The sequence below is a fragment of the Rhinopithecus roxellana genome, chromosome 9, assembly GCF_007565055.1.
Source record: "Rhinopithecus roxellana isolate Shanxi Qingling chromosome 9, ASM756505v1, whole genome shotgun sequence".
NCBI lineage: Eukaryota > Metazoa > Chordata > Mammalia > Primates > Cercopithecidae > Rhinopithecus > Rhinopithecus roxellana.
This window is the reverse complement of record NC_044557.1, coordinates 63,637,095-63,654,916: the sequence shown is the minus strand read 5'-3', so window position 1 is coordinate 63,654,916 and position 17,822 is coordinate 63,637,095. Positions and strand designations below refer to the sequence as shown.

At 38.2% G+C, this 17,822-nt stretch overlaps 1 protein-coding gene across 8 annotated transcripts in view; it reads right to left on the bottom strand.

Moving 5' to 3' along the window:
* VPS13B (vacuolar protein sorting 13 homolog B) overlaps positions 1-17,822 on the bottom strand; it is a 904,863-nt gene that overhangs the window by 145,166 nt on the left and 741,875 nt on the right. For all 8 annotated transcript variants that reach the window (XM_010385612.2, XM_030937293.1, XM_010385613.2 and 5 more), the window contains exons 38-39: positions 15,375-15,582; positions 14,888-15,072 (exon numbers count right to left, since the gene is read on the bottom strand). In XM_010385612.2, the coding sequence (XP_010383914.1) occupies positions 14,888-15,072; positions 15,375-15,582 (393 nt within the window). The remainder of the gene's footprint in view (positions 1-14,887; positions 15,073-15,374; positions 15,583-17,822) is intronic.

Below are 17,822 nucleotides of genomic sequence, written 5' to 3'. Positions count from 1 at the left end.
TGCGACATTCCAATCTCTGCCTCCCTCTGCACATGGTCTTCCCCTCTGTGTGTCTGTGTGTCTGTCCAAATTTCCTTTGTCTTATAAAGGATACTGCTTATTGGATTATAGCCCACTCTAATCCAGTCTGACCTCATCATAATTACATCTGCAAAAACCCTACTTCCAAATAAAGTCACACTCTGAGGTTCCAGGTAGAAGTGAATTTGGGACGGGAAACTGTTCAACCCATTAAAATTTCTCATCTACCATTTATTTACTAGATACAGTGAGTTTTTTTCATGGTTCTATCCTCATCTCTCTAGTCTTTGAACTCTTTACTTTCTCTGAGTGTGACTTCTATTTTGCTTTCTTGGCTTCAGTTTTCACTTCCATGAAGATAATTCCCCAAACCATTTCTTAAATAAGTCTCCCTCTTCTCTGAATTATCAGCCCACATGTCCAAACTTCTAGTGGCATTTACTATGATTATTCCTCCAAAACCTTAAATTATAACTGTCCAGTGTAGAACCTATTCTCTCTTCCATACTCCTGGCTGCTCCACTTTTCTCTGACATTTCCAGTCCCCATTAATGGTGTTCCATCCATCTAGTCATCTAGAATAGAATAGAATAGGGTCATTTTTAATTTTCCCTTCCGGGGAAATACATATCCGGGTATTGAAATCTGTTTATTCTGCCTCTAGATGTCTCCATCTTACATTCATTTCCTCCTTCCCATTCCAACTGTTATTCTTATTACTTGTGAATAATTACAATGTGCTCTAAACAGTTCTCTATGCCTCCAATATATAGTATGTCCTGATTCATCCTTTCCTCTGTAATTGGTCATGGTCACTGCTCAGCTCAATAGCCTTAATGGCTACCTTCACAGAATAAAGTGCTTATTTATGTTTGAATAAAGCCCAAGTGTCTTAGCAAGCACTTTTTAAAAACCCTCCACTATCATGCTTTAAGTCTACTTTTCACAACCATCTCCTATTATATTAACTCCCATCCCCGCCTTTAGTTATAATGCTTACTGTATTTTGCTAGGTAATTATTGCCAATCTATTTGTTTCATGAAGCTTAGATTTTAAGCTTTTTGAGAAAACGTACATTAAGAGTACCTTGTAAATATGACTAATCATCATCATCATCTTTTGGTCTTCCCCTCAAGGTTGTTGGACACAACAGAGTCTAAGTAAAGTAAATAAGGATTCAAAAAGTACAAATACTCAAATGCCCATCAGCTGATGAATGGTTAAGCAAAATGTGGCATATCCATATAAAGCAATATCATTTGGCAACAAAAAGGAATGAAATACAGATACATGATACAACATGGATGAACTGTGAAAATAACCTGCTAAATGACAGAAGCCAGTCAGAAAAAAAAACTATATTTATATGATTCCACTTATGTGAAATGTCCAAAATAGGCAGATATATAGAGACAGAAAGTAGATTCGTGATTACTTAGGGCTGGGGGTTGGGGAGACCAGGAGATAATGCTAAAGAGTCCTAGGTTTCTTTTAGAGGTGATAAAAATATTCCAAAATTGATTCTAGTGAGGACTTCACAACTCCATGAATATATTGAAATCACTGAATTATACTCTTTAAATTAGGGAATTGTATGATGTGTGAATTGTATCTCAATAGAGCTGCTAAAAAGGTTGCTGCTAAAAAGCATAAGAGAACCAAGACCTTTAACTTTGATGTAGCATTTAAAAATGTTGCTAGAAAACATCTAAGGTAATAAAGTTTCATTATTTTTTTAACTGTGCATTGAATTTTAAAAATTGGAGGCCATGTGTGCTTGACAAAAATAAATTTTTTCTAATATCTTTATGGAAAGGATAAAGAGGTAAAGAAATTGTAACTTGCAATCAAAACTCAGATTGCCTCCAAGATTCAAAATCTAGGGCAGAACAAGAGACAAATTAGCACCTGGAGATGATAAGCCCTTAGCAGAACATAATAATTGCTAACATTTATTCAGCACTAACTATGTGCTAGACACTGTTCTACATGTTTTTTACATCCAACAGTCATTTATTCCTCCTAACAACTGAATGAAGCATGAGCTACGATTCTCCCTAATTTGCAGATGTGAAAGCTGAAGTACTAAGAAGTTACTTTACATAACTTGCCCGAGATCACCAGCTGACCTTGGATTTGGACCCAGAGACTTTAGCTCCAGAATTTGTGCTCTTAACAGCTGGACAACATTGCTTTTCTGTACTTCCCTTTTTTCTTGTTTGCTGTTCTCTTCAACAATGTAGCTCTCAAGAAATGATCTATGCTTAATGGATAATGGTTTTTATTGTGAATCTCATAGGAGGCAAATACTGCTATTTGGCAGAGACCAAGTCATAAAAAGTGGTCACAGACCATCAATTCATATTTACTATTCTTTCATTTTTTACATCCCAAGCATTTTTAATACTGAGCAGTGAACATCAAACACACTGATTGCTGAGCACAGTTCTTCATTTTGAGATATGCTGCCCTCCCCCTTTTAAACGTGAGCGTATTTAATAGGAAAAGAGGAATAGGCTAATAAAATTTCTACCACCAAATAAAGTGACAGGATAAAAATGACTTCAGTATTCTTCCAGTTTGCAAATGTTTTCCATTTACTTTAAAAGCACGTCTTACTGACAGATTCCTTCCCCACCTCTTACTTTTTTGAAGGGCAAGGAATGCTAGCATTTCAAACTATTCATTATTATTTTTTGTTTTGAAAATCCTATTTGCTTCTTAAGTGTTCTCTACAAATTCTGCCTTGGCAAACCTTTCGTTAATGAACCAGAAAGTGAGTTTTCTTACTGCACCATAGACTAGATAAAGAAACTCACAATCAGGTAAGATGATTATGCTTGGTATTATGGCTGTGATGCCAGCAGGGCTGATGTTGTCTCCCAGTATCTCCTCTTTCCTTCTTCCTCTGCAAATGAGCCCATTTCCCTTTTAACTTGGTGTGGCCACGTGACACAATTCTGGGCTCTGGGATATTGGCAGCACAGCAGTACAGTGTGTGGGTTCCAAGGCATATCCATAAAGGGAGGAGGCATGCTCTGTTTTGGTCCTTTCCTCTTCCTATGGCTGGAGTAGGAACAAGATGCTTGAAGCTTGTACAGCCATCCTAGACCATGAAGGAAAACCAAGTGCTGGGGATGGCAGAACAGCACACGGCAGGAAGATGGGTCCTCATGACTTTGTAGAGACATTTGCAGTCCTAGATCGCTAACTTCCAGACTGTTCCCATGTGTGATAGGAAATAAACTTCTATTTTACCTAAGCTACTGGTATTGTATATTTTCTGTCTTTCATATCTGAATCTAATCCTAATTGACATAGAGCTGAAAAGCCCCAGCAGTGTCTCTTATGTTCTTGTGATTCTTCACAAGAGACTCATACACAGCTTATAGAAGGGTCTATAAACTTCCTGAAATGTATGTTAAATCTCATGTTAATTCATGCACTGCTCAGGGAGAGGAGGTCCCCCATTTAACTTTTCAGATCCTCAGCTTCCTCATTGTATTAGGGGGATAGCGACACTCTCTCTGCAGGGTTGATTTCAGGCTTAGACAGAATGTGTGTAAAGCACCTCACAAAGTGAATAGTGCCTAGCATAGCACTCCTCTTTATTTCCAAAATTGTGTAAATGCTTTTGCCACACATCCCACTGAGCTTAAATCTTGCAATCACCTTGACTTCTCTTACTTCCTCATTAAATTACCACATTAGTTGTCAAGAACATAGATTTCTTCTCTACAACCTCTCTTGCACTCATTTCTTTTTCTCTTTCCCCACTACTCCCTTCAGGTTGCAGCCTCTCATCTCTCTAAGACCCTTACCAGGTCTTCTTATTCTGGTCTCTCCTGACCCCATTCCACCTCCACAAGACTACCAATGTTTCCAAAGCTCTGGACTGCCAGTGATTCTCCAATGCCTATCAAATGAAATATAAACCCCACACTCTAAATGTAGTCAAGGTAGCACAACAAAGAAGAAAGAATTATGAAGTCATACAAACTAAGATTTGAGTCCTGGTTTTACTGCCTTAACTTGCTTTATGATCTTGGGAAAATTATTTTTCTCAGGACCTGATTTACCTTAGCTCTAAACAGTACATACCACAGAGGATTAGAGTGAAGATAATGGTACATACAGGGTTAGAGGGAAGATAGAAGGGATATCACATATAAAATGACAAGTTTGGTGCTTGGTACATACTAGGTACTCAATAAATGAATTTCCCTTTCTTTTCCCTCCATGGAATCAATGGAGATTAAGAAGCCACATCTGCAGCCTATCACTCTTCCACTAACCTCATACTTGTCTAACCTGTGCTAGTCAAACCAGATTTGCCACTTCCCAGAAATATGTTCTGCCCTCTCTACCCAGTTCTGAAATTTTGCTCACTGAGTTCTTCTTTACATACACCTTCACTCCATTTTTTTTTCAGTTTTAATCCTCTTCACCCTTCAAGGATCACCTCAGTAACCATCTCCTTCATGAAGCCTTGTCTTGATGTCTCAATTCAGCTTTGTTTAAAAAGGCAGATTCTCTGTGGCTTTTTTGTGACATGTCACATGTTCTGCCCTGTCATGTTTTATGTACTTGTCCCTTCTAAAAGACTACAGGTACCTTGAGAGAAGAGCTAGAGTCCTCTCCACTTTTGTGTCTTTCTCTCAGCGTTTAGCCCAGGTCCTTTCATCTGTATTTAGTGAGTTAACCTCAAAATTATCAGGCAGGGCTCTTTTTAATGTATTCCTAGATCTTTTTTTCATACTTTTACAACACTATGAAGACAGAATGATTAAAAGTATATTCAGGGAATACTCTATTTTAGATTTTTCTTTGTCTAAAAAAAGGAGGCAATAGCTTCTGGATGCAAAATACTTAGCAGTTGATCCAGCACCGTTACCCATCATTCAAAAACATTTATTATTGTGTCCACTGGGTACACAGGACTTGTTCCTTTCCTTTATTTCTTAAGAGTCTGGCTCAGCCTCCTACTTCCCCAAAGCCCCCAAGGCTTTTTTTTTTTTTTTCCCTTTCTGCATTTCAACAACAATGAATTTCATATCTGGCTTTGAGCATCCCTCCTAAAGATGATGGATAGGAGCAAAGCCTTCTGGGACATATTAGTACAGCTGCCAGTGGGCAGGAGGTGCTTATAAAATAAAAAGTCTCAGGATTCTGGGAACATATGTGCAGCTACAAGTGAACCGCCCAACCCAGCTGAAAAGAAACACCAAGAACACTTCCTTTTATTCTTTTTTAAGCTATGTGTGGAAGAGGCAAATTATATTCAATTGCAAATAACTCTCAGAAGGATTCTCTTGTTGTAGTGCCTTCATGTGCTAATATCATAACCTTTGCCTAACAGGTTCCTGTGCTTCAAAATTACAGGAAGCTTGTAAAGTCAAATTTAAAGCAGTAAAAGTCTAGTTTCACTTTATTGGATAATACTGACTATTACTATCTGACTCAGAACATTTTCCATGTAATTAAGAAAAAGACAGAAAACCCACACAACTATAAGATTTAATGAAGCTTTAGTTCAGTCTATGGACAAGTAGTAGATAAAATATTATTAGAAAATTCAACACAATGAAATCACCACCAAGCTACAGACATTAAACATTACATTGTAAACTCAATTTCAAAAACAGAAAATTACTTTATATGTTAAGCTCTCATACTTCATTGGAACTGGAAGACTATTTATAGAATCTGTGAAGTTGCCAATTTATTACATAGTCATTACATTAAAAAGCAAGCACTGGTCAGGAAAAGTATTGATCTTAAGCACACTGGAGATATGAAATTATCTCATGTGTATCTGTAAGACCAAGGACCTTGTCTAACCTACATTTTGAGAGGAGATTAGGGGAAGATAGTGGTGGGATTTAAAAATAGTGTGAGGCTTTTCTCCAGATGCAGATAGCCTTTGATGTGCAGAGCAAAATGGCTTTTCCAGATATTTGCAAAGGGAAAAGCTGGAAAAACCATAGCAAAATGGAGACAATTTTTGTTAGTGAGAGGTCAGCACAAACCATGAGTTTGGCCAATCTAGCCAGGGTGGAAAGCAAAAGCAGTAAGAGAGATGTGACATAAAATTGATCCTCTGGGGATTTCTGTAAAGCTCACAATGACCCCCAATTCATAGCCATGTTGGTAAAATGTGGCTCTCTCCATGACCAAAGTTGACTGGGCCAACAGCACCTGATACCAAACTTGGTCAATTAGGAATGTGGATCTGAAATGGAGGCTGGACTTGTAAATGTGACTTTTGGAGCTCTGGAAGCTATGGGGAAACTACTGGGTGGCGGAAGAAGAAAGGGAGAAAAAAAGCTAGGTCTGATGAAAGGGAAGAATAAAGCATATATGGGGAAAGAAGCAGAGAAAAAGCGATAGCGAGTGAATATTCCCCTGGGCTCTTATCTTCCTTTCCTGGCCCCAGTTCTTCCAGAGGCCTGGCTGTAATTTGCAATTGTTTCCAGGACTCCCAACTGTATCTTGATATTAACCCCTCTTCAGTTTTAGCTTAAGCCTACTTCAGTGGGGTTTCTGCTACCTGCAACCTAGAGAACAATAGTTGACATAAGTTTTAGCTTAAGCCTACTTCAGTGGGGTTTCTGCTACCTGCAACCTAGAGAACAATAGTCGACATACTACCAGAGTCCACTAACCATAACTGTGGGGAAGACAGTCTCTTACAGCAGTTGCTCTCAATGAAAGCATTCCATTCATCAATCACACACAGGGCCAGAATCCCTAACAATTATTACGACATTAACAGACTATAAACACAAAAACATGCTTCTCAGAAAACAGGATTTTCTTGGTTTAACACATTAGAATCCAGATTCTTTGATCAATTGATAGGAAGAAGAAGATAATGATGATAACAGCTACCATTTATTATGTGTCATAATAATTGATTGGATCTTCAACTATGTAAGGCATTATGCTAAATGCTCCACACACATTATCCCCATTCCTCATAACTCTTAAGGTAGTGAGAATAGACATTTGTTTGAAAAGGTTTGTGACATATCGAACAGAGATGTCATCAGGGAAAGGCCAACCTGCTGGGAGGGGGCAGGTAGCCAGAAGAGGGCATTTAATGTGATGCATTCACCATCATTGAAGATCTAGCCATTGGTCCTGAAGTCTCAGAAAATTTCAGTGGTATTCTAGCACTGACTAGACTTAGGAATGCTGACTCATGCTAACAAAGTTCACTAGAGACTGACATATAAACCAAATGCCAAGTTATGTTATTAAGTTACCATGAGATGTATAACTGCCAAGCAGCCTGGATACTGATGTTGGCTCAACCAGTGTGTGACATACTTTCTCCATGTAGACAGACTACACTGGGAGCCAAACTATTAGAAGGTTGTTTAGGTGGTAACATGATTTGAATGCTAGACACAGAGATTTGACAGCTGCTACATTCATTTCCATAAAGGGGATTTAGCTACCAGGTGAACCAGACTCTTAGGCACCATTTCTTTGGTTGCTGTCAGGAAGATCTCTTCCAACAAATACTTCTGTGACCCTCCTGGGCTCCCCAGCTGACCAGTCATCCTTCTAAAGGAAAAGTTTTTTCTCTAGCTATCTTAAAACCGGATACTGTTTGGTTTTGTGTCCCCACCCAAATCTCATCTTGTAGCTCCCATAATTCCCATGTGTTGTGGGAGGGACCCAGTGGGAGAGACCCAGGGGGACAGACCCAGTGGCAGATGAATGAATTATGGGGCGGGTCTTTCTTGTGCTATTCTTGTGATAGTGAATGGGTCTCACAAGATCTGATGGTTTTGAAAACAGGAGTTTCTCTACACAAGCTCTCTCTTTGCCTGCTCCCATCCATGTAAGATGTGACTTGCTCCTTTTTGTCTTCCACCATGATAGTGAGGCCTCCCTAGCCATGTGGAACGGTAAGTCCAATAAACCTCTTTCTTTTGTAAATTGGCCAGTCTTGGGTATGTCTTTATCAGCAGTGTGAAAATAGACTAATACAACATCCAATCCATCTTGTGTGTTTGTGAGTCTTTTTATTGACTTAAAGTTACTTTGCATATCTTTGTCTAACTCATTATTTCATGATTTAGCATTTGAAGTAAAAGGATAATTCTACTTTCCTTCTTTCCACATTTCTCAATGAGGTGGCTCACTGTCATCCTAATGTATCATCTCAATTTTTTATATACAGGTGAAAAAAACAGGTTTATAAAACCTTGACTATAACTCAGAAAGACTGGGGATTAAATTTTGGCTCCCTCACTTAAAAATTTCATGATTCATAACCAGTTAACTTTTTCTTGGCCTCAGTTTTCCTACTTGTAAAATGGGAATGATGCCTACCTCATGGAATAAAATTAAATTTAATGAGGTATTATGTATGTAAAGTACCTAGCACAGTGCTGGGTGTAAAACACAGGTGATCATAAATGCCCACTGGAGCAATTAGGTTCTCTCTGTGTCTTAGAAAGTTTATGCTGCTATAATAAAATACTTCATACTGGGTAACTTATAAATAATAGAATTTTTGGTGGCTCATGCCTGTAATCTCAGCACTTTGGGAGGCAGAGGTGGGCGCATCACTTGAGGTCGGGAGTTCAAGACCAGCCTGGCCAACATGGTGAAGCCCCATCTCTACAAAAAATACAAAAATTAGCCAGGTGTGGCTCCTGTTCCCTTATCACGGCATTCTTCTTGTTTTCATATTTATTTTCATTTATACGTTGACATAAACTTTTAGATATCTTCATTTGACATGTGACAATGGCCAAGAATCATGACAGATCTGTATAGGAATTAAAATGTCCATTACCAATTTTACTACCAAAAAATGGATTGAGTATTTATAATCTGGGAACATATGCATTTCCAAAATGGAATCCTCAACAGGCAGTGTACACAGGAGGATTAGGAGAGAGGAAAACCTAGTATATGCCATATAGTGTGCCAGAAATTTCTTACAGTTAGACCCATTTAACTGCACAACACTCCTAGGTTGGTGGCATTACTTTACCTAACAGACGCTAATTTTATTGAGATCTAAGTATGCTACTAACCTTTAGAAGTTCACATGATAAAATCGTAAGTTGACCATAAAATAAGCTTTTGCGTTCTAGGAACATTAGTTTTGAGGTTTTTAATTCAGAACCTATGATTATTTGATTTATTATTATAGACATGTTTTCATGTTTATATTTTTCATTACAATTACAAAATGAATTCCATAAAGCAGTATGGGGAATTTGTTTATAAATCTCATCAACAATCATGGAATGAGGAATATAAAGAGACAAATCTGAGGCTTCTGTATTGTAAGTCAACTCTATAAGGCCAATTTTTAAGTGAACTAAATTGTCCTGAAGGAAAAAGCCATCCAAACTCAATTCTGTTTTGAGGACTAAACCTAAGGAGATTAATATATCTCCGTATTTAAGAACTAGCTACTGTTTAAGGGAGCAAGTAAGCTTGGCAGACTATTCAATGATATCACAAAGAGGCTGAGTAAAGTAATGACATTCGATTCGATTGTGTGTACAGCAGATGGTACCACCGAAGAATAACACAACACACCCTGATATAGTATGGTGTAGAAAATCAAAACATGTTCATTTGTTCCATAAAATAGTGATATATAATATCATACTTTTGAATGATATGAAATAGAACATGGAAGTTCATGGATTTGTTTATCCAGTCAATATATTTATTAAACATCTCTACTGCGATGGATACTGTAAAGTAGCGGTCCCCAGTCTTTTTGGCACCAGGGACTGGTTTCATAGAAGACAATTTTTCCATAGACCAAGGGGCAGGGGGATGATTCTGGGATAAAACTGTTCCACTTCAGGTGATCAGGCATTGGTTAGTTTCTCATAAGGAGTCCGCAACCTAGATCCCTCACATGCGCAGTTCACAATAGGGTTTGTGCTCGTATGAAAATCTAATGGCCCTGTTCATTAGATTGGGAGGCAGAGTTCAGGTGGGAATGCTTGCCCAGTGCTCACCTTCTGCTTTGTGGCCTGGTTCTTAACAGGCCATGGGCTGGGGGCCCCTGCTGTAAAGGACATGATGACAAATTAGATACAACCTCTTCCTTTAGAGACATACAATCTAGGAGAGATGCAAGATATGGACACGTAAGTTCAAGTGTGAGGAATATGTTGATACAGCATAAAAGTAGTACCATGAAGTGCTACAAGATTTCAGAGGAGGGCTGTATCATGTTTGAACATGGCATCTAGGAAAGGCTTTACTGACTAAACGGCATTTTAGCTCTTCTGAAGTGTGGGGAGGAATTCAGCTGGCAGAGATGGGAGGGATTCAAATGAAGAGGAAGTAGGATGTCACAGGTTGGTTTAGGGAATGTCAGATAGGCCAGTTTGATAGAGGACAGACAATGTCTAAGGGACTGCAAGGCAAAATTGGGGGATGGGGGCAGTTTATGCAGGGCTCTCAAGGTCAGTCTAGCAGAGTGACAGAGCCACTTAAGGTTTTCTTCAGGGAATTACACAATCTATCTGTTCCTGTAAAAACTTAGAAGGACATGCTGGAGGGAAGAGATACTGGAGGCTGGAATTCCATTTAGGAGTCTTTTTTTAGTGGTCCAGGCATTTGTGTGATAAGAAAAAAGTAGAGGGGAGGAAACAAGCACTTATTAAGAGCTCATTATGTGTAAGGTGTTTCTTTAAAGTGTATTAGATATAACACTCCACAACAACTGTGAAAGGTAGATAACATCAACCCCAATGTTCAATTTAGGAAACTGAAGCTCAAAAAGATCAGTAGTGTGCCCAAGGTCACTGAGTTAGTTACAACAAGGTGGGGGTGGGGGGACAGTGGCAACTGAGACTTCAAAACCCATTTTATAATATACACCAGGTTGATTAGGGCCTTCCTTTCATAAGCTCCCTGAAATTCAGGATCAGCTGTTGAGGATTTTAGCTGTGCCTCTAGTACAGAACTAGAAATAATCACATATGGTAGGAGAATGATTCTGACAACAGATGAAATTAGAGAGACTCTTCTACCCCACACAACCACAGAAACTTCCCTGCTAGGCTGAGGGATTTGAGGGATTGAGCTTTCAGAGAGGTGATCATGTCTTATCTGTCTCTGGATCCCCCAGAGCAAGCCCAGGGACTGGCACTGTAGAACCTCAAGGAGAAAGCTGTTGTATTAAATCGAACTTGTGATTCATGTTACATATGTTCTGTCCTCAGCTGAAGTTCTAATGAAACAAAGTATTTTGCGTGGTTCTAAGACTGCAATTCACGAGAGTTGTTTCCACAGATGAGACCCACTCCAAGCTCTGGGACAAACTCTGATCCTAATTGGGAGAATATGAGGATTGAACTGAGAGCTCAGCAACATGGCATCAAGTCAGCCTCACTGCCAGTCTTGTTCTGCTCCTCGATCCAAGCCGTAGATTCTGAGTGTGCTCCTTCTCACCACTAGGATCCAGCTCTCCCTTCTTTTTAACTTCCGGTAGCTACAATCCTGGCTTGCTTCCAAGGCCAGCATCCCTGTCTTTGAATTTTGCCCACATATGGGATCTTCATTTCTCCAACAAAATATGAAACATAGCAAGACCTTTTTGATACCAACTCTTTGCTTGCTGAAACCTGCCAGGCTGTGTTTTGCTTATATTCCAAGGCTACTGTCTGGGTCCCTGGGACTGTCTCCGATCTCCCGGATTACTCCAGCTGGTCTGCAGAGTTATCTATCATACTCCAGATCTCCTTGGTCTAGCCTGTGCTTCTACTTGATGAAAGGAATTTGGACAACAGTCATTATAATATCGGTTGAGTATCCCTTATCCAAAATGCTAGGGACCAGAAGTATTTTGAATTTTAGATTTTTTTTTTTCAGAGTTTGGAATATTTACAAATACATACTAGTTGAGGATCCCTAATCCATAAATTCAAAATCTGACATACTCCAATAAGCATTTCCTTTGAGCATCATGTTAACACTCAGAAAGTTTTGGATTTTGGAGTATTTTGGATTTCAGATTTTTGAATTAGACTGCTGAATCTGCAATAGTGGTAATATTCAAAACTTATATAACATTTGCTATGTGTCAGGCACTGTTCTATGTGTTTTATAAATATTGATTGTATTGATTCTTATAATCATCACATTATTATTAGCCTCATTTTGTTGTTGGAATAAAAAGTAAAACAAAAAACCAACCTGAGTGGTTGTTACTTGTCTAATGTGACGATGTTTGCAAGTGCCAGAGCAAGACTTTGAACCCAGGCATTCTGGCTACAGTTCATCCTCTTAATCACTATGCTCTCCTAATAGCAGTGAGAAGATAGAAAACTGCCACTAGTAAATGTACTATCTTAGATGCCTTAGTTAATGTAATTTACATAATACCACCAATAATTATTAGACTTATGTTAATAAATGTGTTAATATCTAGCTATAACTATAAACCTTTAGCCATTACATGAAGCTAAAACTTTAATATATGAGTATTTTCATTTTGATTGAAAATCTACAGATATTCTGCATTTAGGCAAGTCTAATAAGACAGAATTCACAGACATTGCTGTTTCATTTAGGAAAAAGAATCCAAGAATACCAGCAGAGAATATCATCATGAATAAGACTCTGATGGGAGGGGAAACAAACAGTCCCAGGGACCCAGACAGTACCCTTGGCATATAAGCAAAAAAAGATGGGAGAACTTAAGAATCAAAGTAGAGACTGGTGACGTCTTGGCAATTTGGATTGTTCTGCACTGTAGTTCACTTGACAAAATGATGACGTTTCATTGTTACCAATTCAGAAGATGAACATCTGACTAAACATATTACAAGGAAGAATTTAAATAAGAATTAAATAAGATTGTAGGCCAGGTGCAGTGGCTCACACCTGTAATCCCAGCACTTTGGGAGACCGAGGCAGGTGGATCACAAGGTCAGGAGATTGAGACCATCCTGGCTAACATGGTGAAACCCTGCCTCTACTAAAAATACAAAAAAAAAAAAAAAATTATCTGGGTATGGTGGCACGTGTCTGTAGTCCCAGCTATTCAGGAGGCTGAGGCAGGAGAATGGCGTAAACCCGGGAGGCGGAGCTTGCAGTGAGCTGAGATCCGGCCACTGCACTCCAGCCTGGGCCACAGAGCGAGACTCCGTTTCAAAAAAAAAAAAAAAAAAATCTAATTTGTTAAAACACAGCAGTCACTTCAAAAATTTGGTGAGTGTACCTATGTATCAGAGGCTGGAGATACATCATCAAGACATATAAGGAGTTTATTTTTTAACAGTAGAAAGATCACACACAAGTAAACAAACGCATAATTCGGACTAGCAATAAGAACTATGAAGAAAGTAAAACAAGGTAATGCAATACAGAATGAAGTACTTGTAGTGGGCTAGTCAGGATAAAACATTTGAGCTGGTACCTGACTGACAAAGAATAAGGGTGGTAATGTGACAGAGGTGGTCTGCTCAAGGAGAAAAAGGAGGCCAGAGTGGCTGAAGGATCATGAGAAAGGGAGAGACTGGCATGAACTCCAGTTGGAGAGGTGAGCAGAGTCCAGACTATAGGTCCTTGCAGGCCACAGCAAGAGATCTGAAATTTGTTCTAAGTATTAGAGGAAGCCACTACAGGGTTTTAAGTTAGGGAAGTGATATAGTATAACCTACATTTAAAAAATATCAGTTTAGCTGCTATTTGGAGAATGCATTCCAAGTGGTCAAGAACAGAAGCATAGAGGCCAATTAGGAAGCTACTGAAGTAGGGAACAGAAGACGGCAGTTTGAACTCAAGTTGCATCAGCAGAAACAGAGAATTTGTAGACAGAACTGACAGGACTTGTTGATGGGCTTTGATGCAGGGAGGTAGGGAAAGAAGGCGATCAGGAATGACTTGTAGATTTTGAGTGGGTGGTTGTGTGATCTAGTAATAGGTGGAAGATTAAGAGAGAAACAAATTTTAAGAGAAATTCCTATCAGTAGAATATCAGTAAGTACAGTGGTAATATAGTGATAACCACAATGACATTTATATTAAACTCAGGGAATTAACAAGCAACACACTTTCACAAAACCTTAGGGAATATGATCACTGGTTAGACCTTTTCTTTGATAGAAAAATCAGCCTACCTCAAGCCCCAAGACCATTTCAGCTATGGAAATGAAAACTACAGTCATCTATTTCTGGCCTTACATGGGCATATTTTGTTTCATGGGGCAGGTCTAGAAGCTCTGAAGCATGTGAACACATGATAGGCACTCGATAAAGGAGTGGTGAACTAAATGACACCTCCTTGTCCCATTATAATCTACTCACAATAAAATGGAGAGTAGAACTGAGGACTCTCAAAATTGCCATGTATCATGAGTTTGGATTACATTATTCCCTTATTTAAAAAAAAATCCTATTATAGGCCAGGTGCGGTGGCTCAAGCCTGTAATCCCAGCACTTTGGGAGGCCGAGACGGGTGGATTACTAGGTCAGGAGATCCAGACCATCCTGGCGAACACGGTGAAACCCCGTCTCTACTAAAAAAATACAAAAACCTAGCCGGGCGCGGTGGCGGGCGCCTGTAGTCCCAGCTACTCGGAGGCTGAGGCGGGAGAATGGCGTAAACCCGGGAGGCGGAGCTTGCAGTGAGCTGAGATCGTGCCACTGCACTCCAGCCTGGGCGACAGAGCGAGACTCTATCTCAAAAAAAGAAAAAAAATACTATTATATATGTGTGTGGATACACACATACCACACACACAGATGTGTATTTCTGATACTATTAATGTAAGAAGTAAGTATGTTCCAAACATTTTTCCTAATATATGATCAGCACTTTCCCACAATGTTTTCATTTTACAATGAATAGTCATTACATACCTGTAGCACATCACCAAGGTCTGCTGTGCTAATATCTGGATCCTCTGTGGTGTTAAAAGGCACAGGAGTTATTCGTACAAGGGTGAGCACTCTAGGTTCTGGGTATCTCCATAACATCATCCCTGGGCAATCTTCAGTTTCATTATAAAATAAGACTTCATAGACCCCAGGCAATTTCAAATATTCTGTCAAATAAAAACATAATTAATTGTATGATTTTAAAGGGGAACATGGTTTAGTAAAGGAAGAAAAACTTACGAGAAAAAAAGATATAAAGAAGCTAGTTGACCAGTTTTATATATATTCTGGAACAGAAAGAAATCAAGAACTTCCCCTAAGAGAGACTGAATGATAACGTACTATTTTTGTACTACAAATTTTAATGCACTTTAAAAAGTAATCTTGATTGTTGTTATTTAGTCAACATGCATTTAAAATGCACCCACATGCACACACACACTCTCATACTGAGGCTATTGCTACTTACCAGCATCCTGTACATATTGAAATAGACCTGTCCGTAGGTCATCTGAAGTTTGTTCACTTTTAAATGTCTGATTCTTTTCCACAGGAGATGACATTTGAGGTACTGGTTCAGAAACTTGTACTTCAAAATTTCCCGCCTCATTAAGGTATCCATTGAGTAATTCATGTAGAAGAACTAAACAATTCAAATGTTCTTGACCCCAGAAGACCTTTAAAATCATAAAAAAATTCTGGTGGCTTTTAAATACAAATATTTCTTGAGACTAAGTAGGTATAATCATATTTGAATTACTGTAGGACTGTAATTATGTTCAATTTAATTACTTATAATAAACTAATTCCTAAAAAGTAACTGACCTACAGGATGAAACTCTATTGCTTGAGTAAATATATAACAACAAAAAATCAATTATATTTTATATTGTGTGAATAACAATAAAATTTAAATGTTGAAGTATGTTGATGTGAAGTAATGTTTATGAATTAATTTAGCTGAGAGGGAAAAGAACCCTATTATAGTCTGAGAGAAGGCAATGAAGATCCTCTAGGCCAATATGTTAATAAAATCATAGTAATAACCTTGTGGAATAGCTCTGACATTTTGCCATGAGATTAAATAAGCAATCCTTATTATAGGGTTCCTTTCTCTGCACTTTTATTTTTCAGAGAAAAAGAGAGGGAGCCTTCTCAATGAACCTGAACTTAGAAGGTTCCCAACTCCCGTGTTTAGTAAGACTGTGCCAACACAGAGGATTCCAGAGCCCCTGAGAATCAACTATACTACAGTAGCTACAGTAGAGTTTCAGAACAAAAGGACTTAGCGTTTCCTCTAATGGAGATTAAGTTTTCTTTTTCTGCATGTGAGTAATATTAGTCTATAATAAGTTATAGACATATAATGACCAGTAGGTTACAATGAAGATTAAAACTTTCAAAAATGTTAAATTTCTCTGTAGATACTAAATAAAGGCAATACAACTATCAATTCTAAGAGAACCAGGTAACACAGAAAAGACAAAACAATATATAGTAGTAGAAAATAACAGCCCTATATCGTGTGGGTAAATTTTAAACCTTAGGCTTAGGTTCTGCTCTCTGGAATTAAGGCATCTCAGAAATGAAAGTAAGAGATATAACACTAAGTGTACTTGTGTTCTCATCAATCTTATTTTTATTGGATGTTGAAAAATAGAGATAGGTGAAAAGTCAAACTGGGGAGTAGAATGTTGTGCTCTAGCCTTTAAATTGTCAAGAGACAATGACTGTAATACAGAGATAATACACTGTACTTTGTTTTTGCTTTTATTGATGCTGTGGTTTAAAATTTTCTTACTTTTTATTTTTAAGCACTTGGTCATGTAAACAGATCATTGTTGTTTTTAATGTGAAGTTACTTGGCTGCCTTGGAAAAAATGTAAGACAATGAATATTCTTGCTAAAGTAATACATGCTTATTGCTAAACATATGAAGATTTCTGATAGATGCTGAAAATCTCCAAAGCAACACAAAACAATAAGTTATTAGGATCTTCCCAAATGTTGCTCTGTACATTAAAAAGAAAACTGGTGAAAACTTGAGGCAATACAACTTTTAGATAAAAACAAAAAATTGGCCTGGTGCTATGGCTCATGCCTGTAATCCCAGCATGGGTGGAGGATCACTGGAGCCCATGAGTTTGAGACCAGCCTGGGCAATATAGTGAGAACCTGTCTCTTAAAAAAAATAGTCAGGCATAGTGGTGCATACTTGTGGTCCTGGGTACTTGGGAGGCTGAGGTGGGAGGATCTCTTGAGCCCAGGAGGCTGAAGCTGCAGTGAGCTGTTATCACACCACTGCACTTCAGGATGTGCAACAAAATGAGATCCTGTCTCAAAAAAAAAAAAAAGAAAGAAAGAAAGAAAGAAAAAAAAAATTCACGTTTAATGTCTCTATTATTGACCAATTAGTTGTTTTAATTTTCTATCACTGTGAATATTTCAAGCTTTTTGGATTCATGTCAAGTTTAAAGTGGCATCAAATTACATAAAGATTAAATTAAAATCTATCCAAACACAAAATAATCAAGAAATAAGTTGGATACCTTCATACATTCTACACTTGGCTGTTAAGACAAATGCATTAAGAGCTTGCAATGCGACTAATTTATCAAGTGTTGTGATCAGATATCATCACATGTAAAATATTTAATATTAGGAAATGGTTCTTATATATTGCTAGTGACACTGTGCCTGCAACAGTTTGACCACTTTTAGTATTAATAATTTAAAAAATCTATAGCCTGGACAACATAGTGAGACCTAATCTCTGCTGAAAGAAACAAACAAACAAAAAACAAAACATTAGGTGGGTGTGGTGGTACACAGTTCTACCTACTCAGGAGGTTGATGCAAGAGGATCACTTGAGCCCGGAAGACTGAGGCTACAGTGAGCTATTATTGTACCACTGTA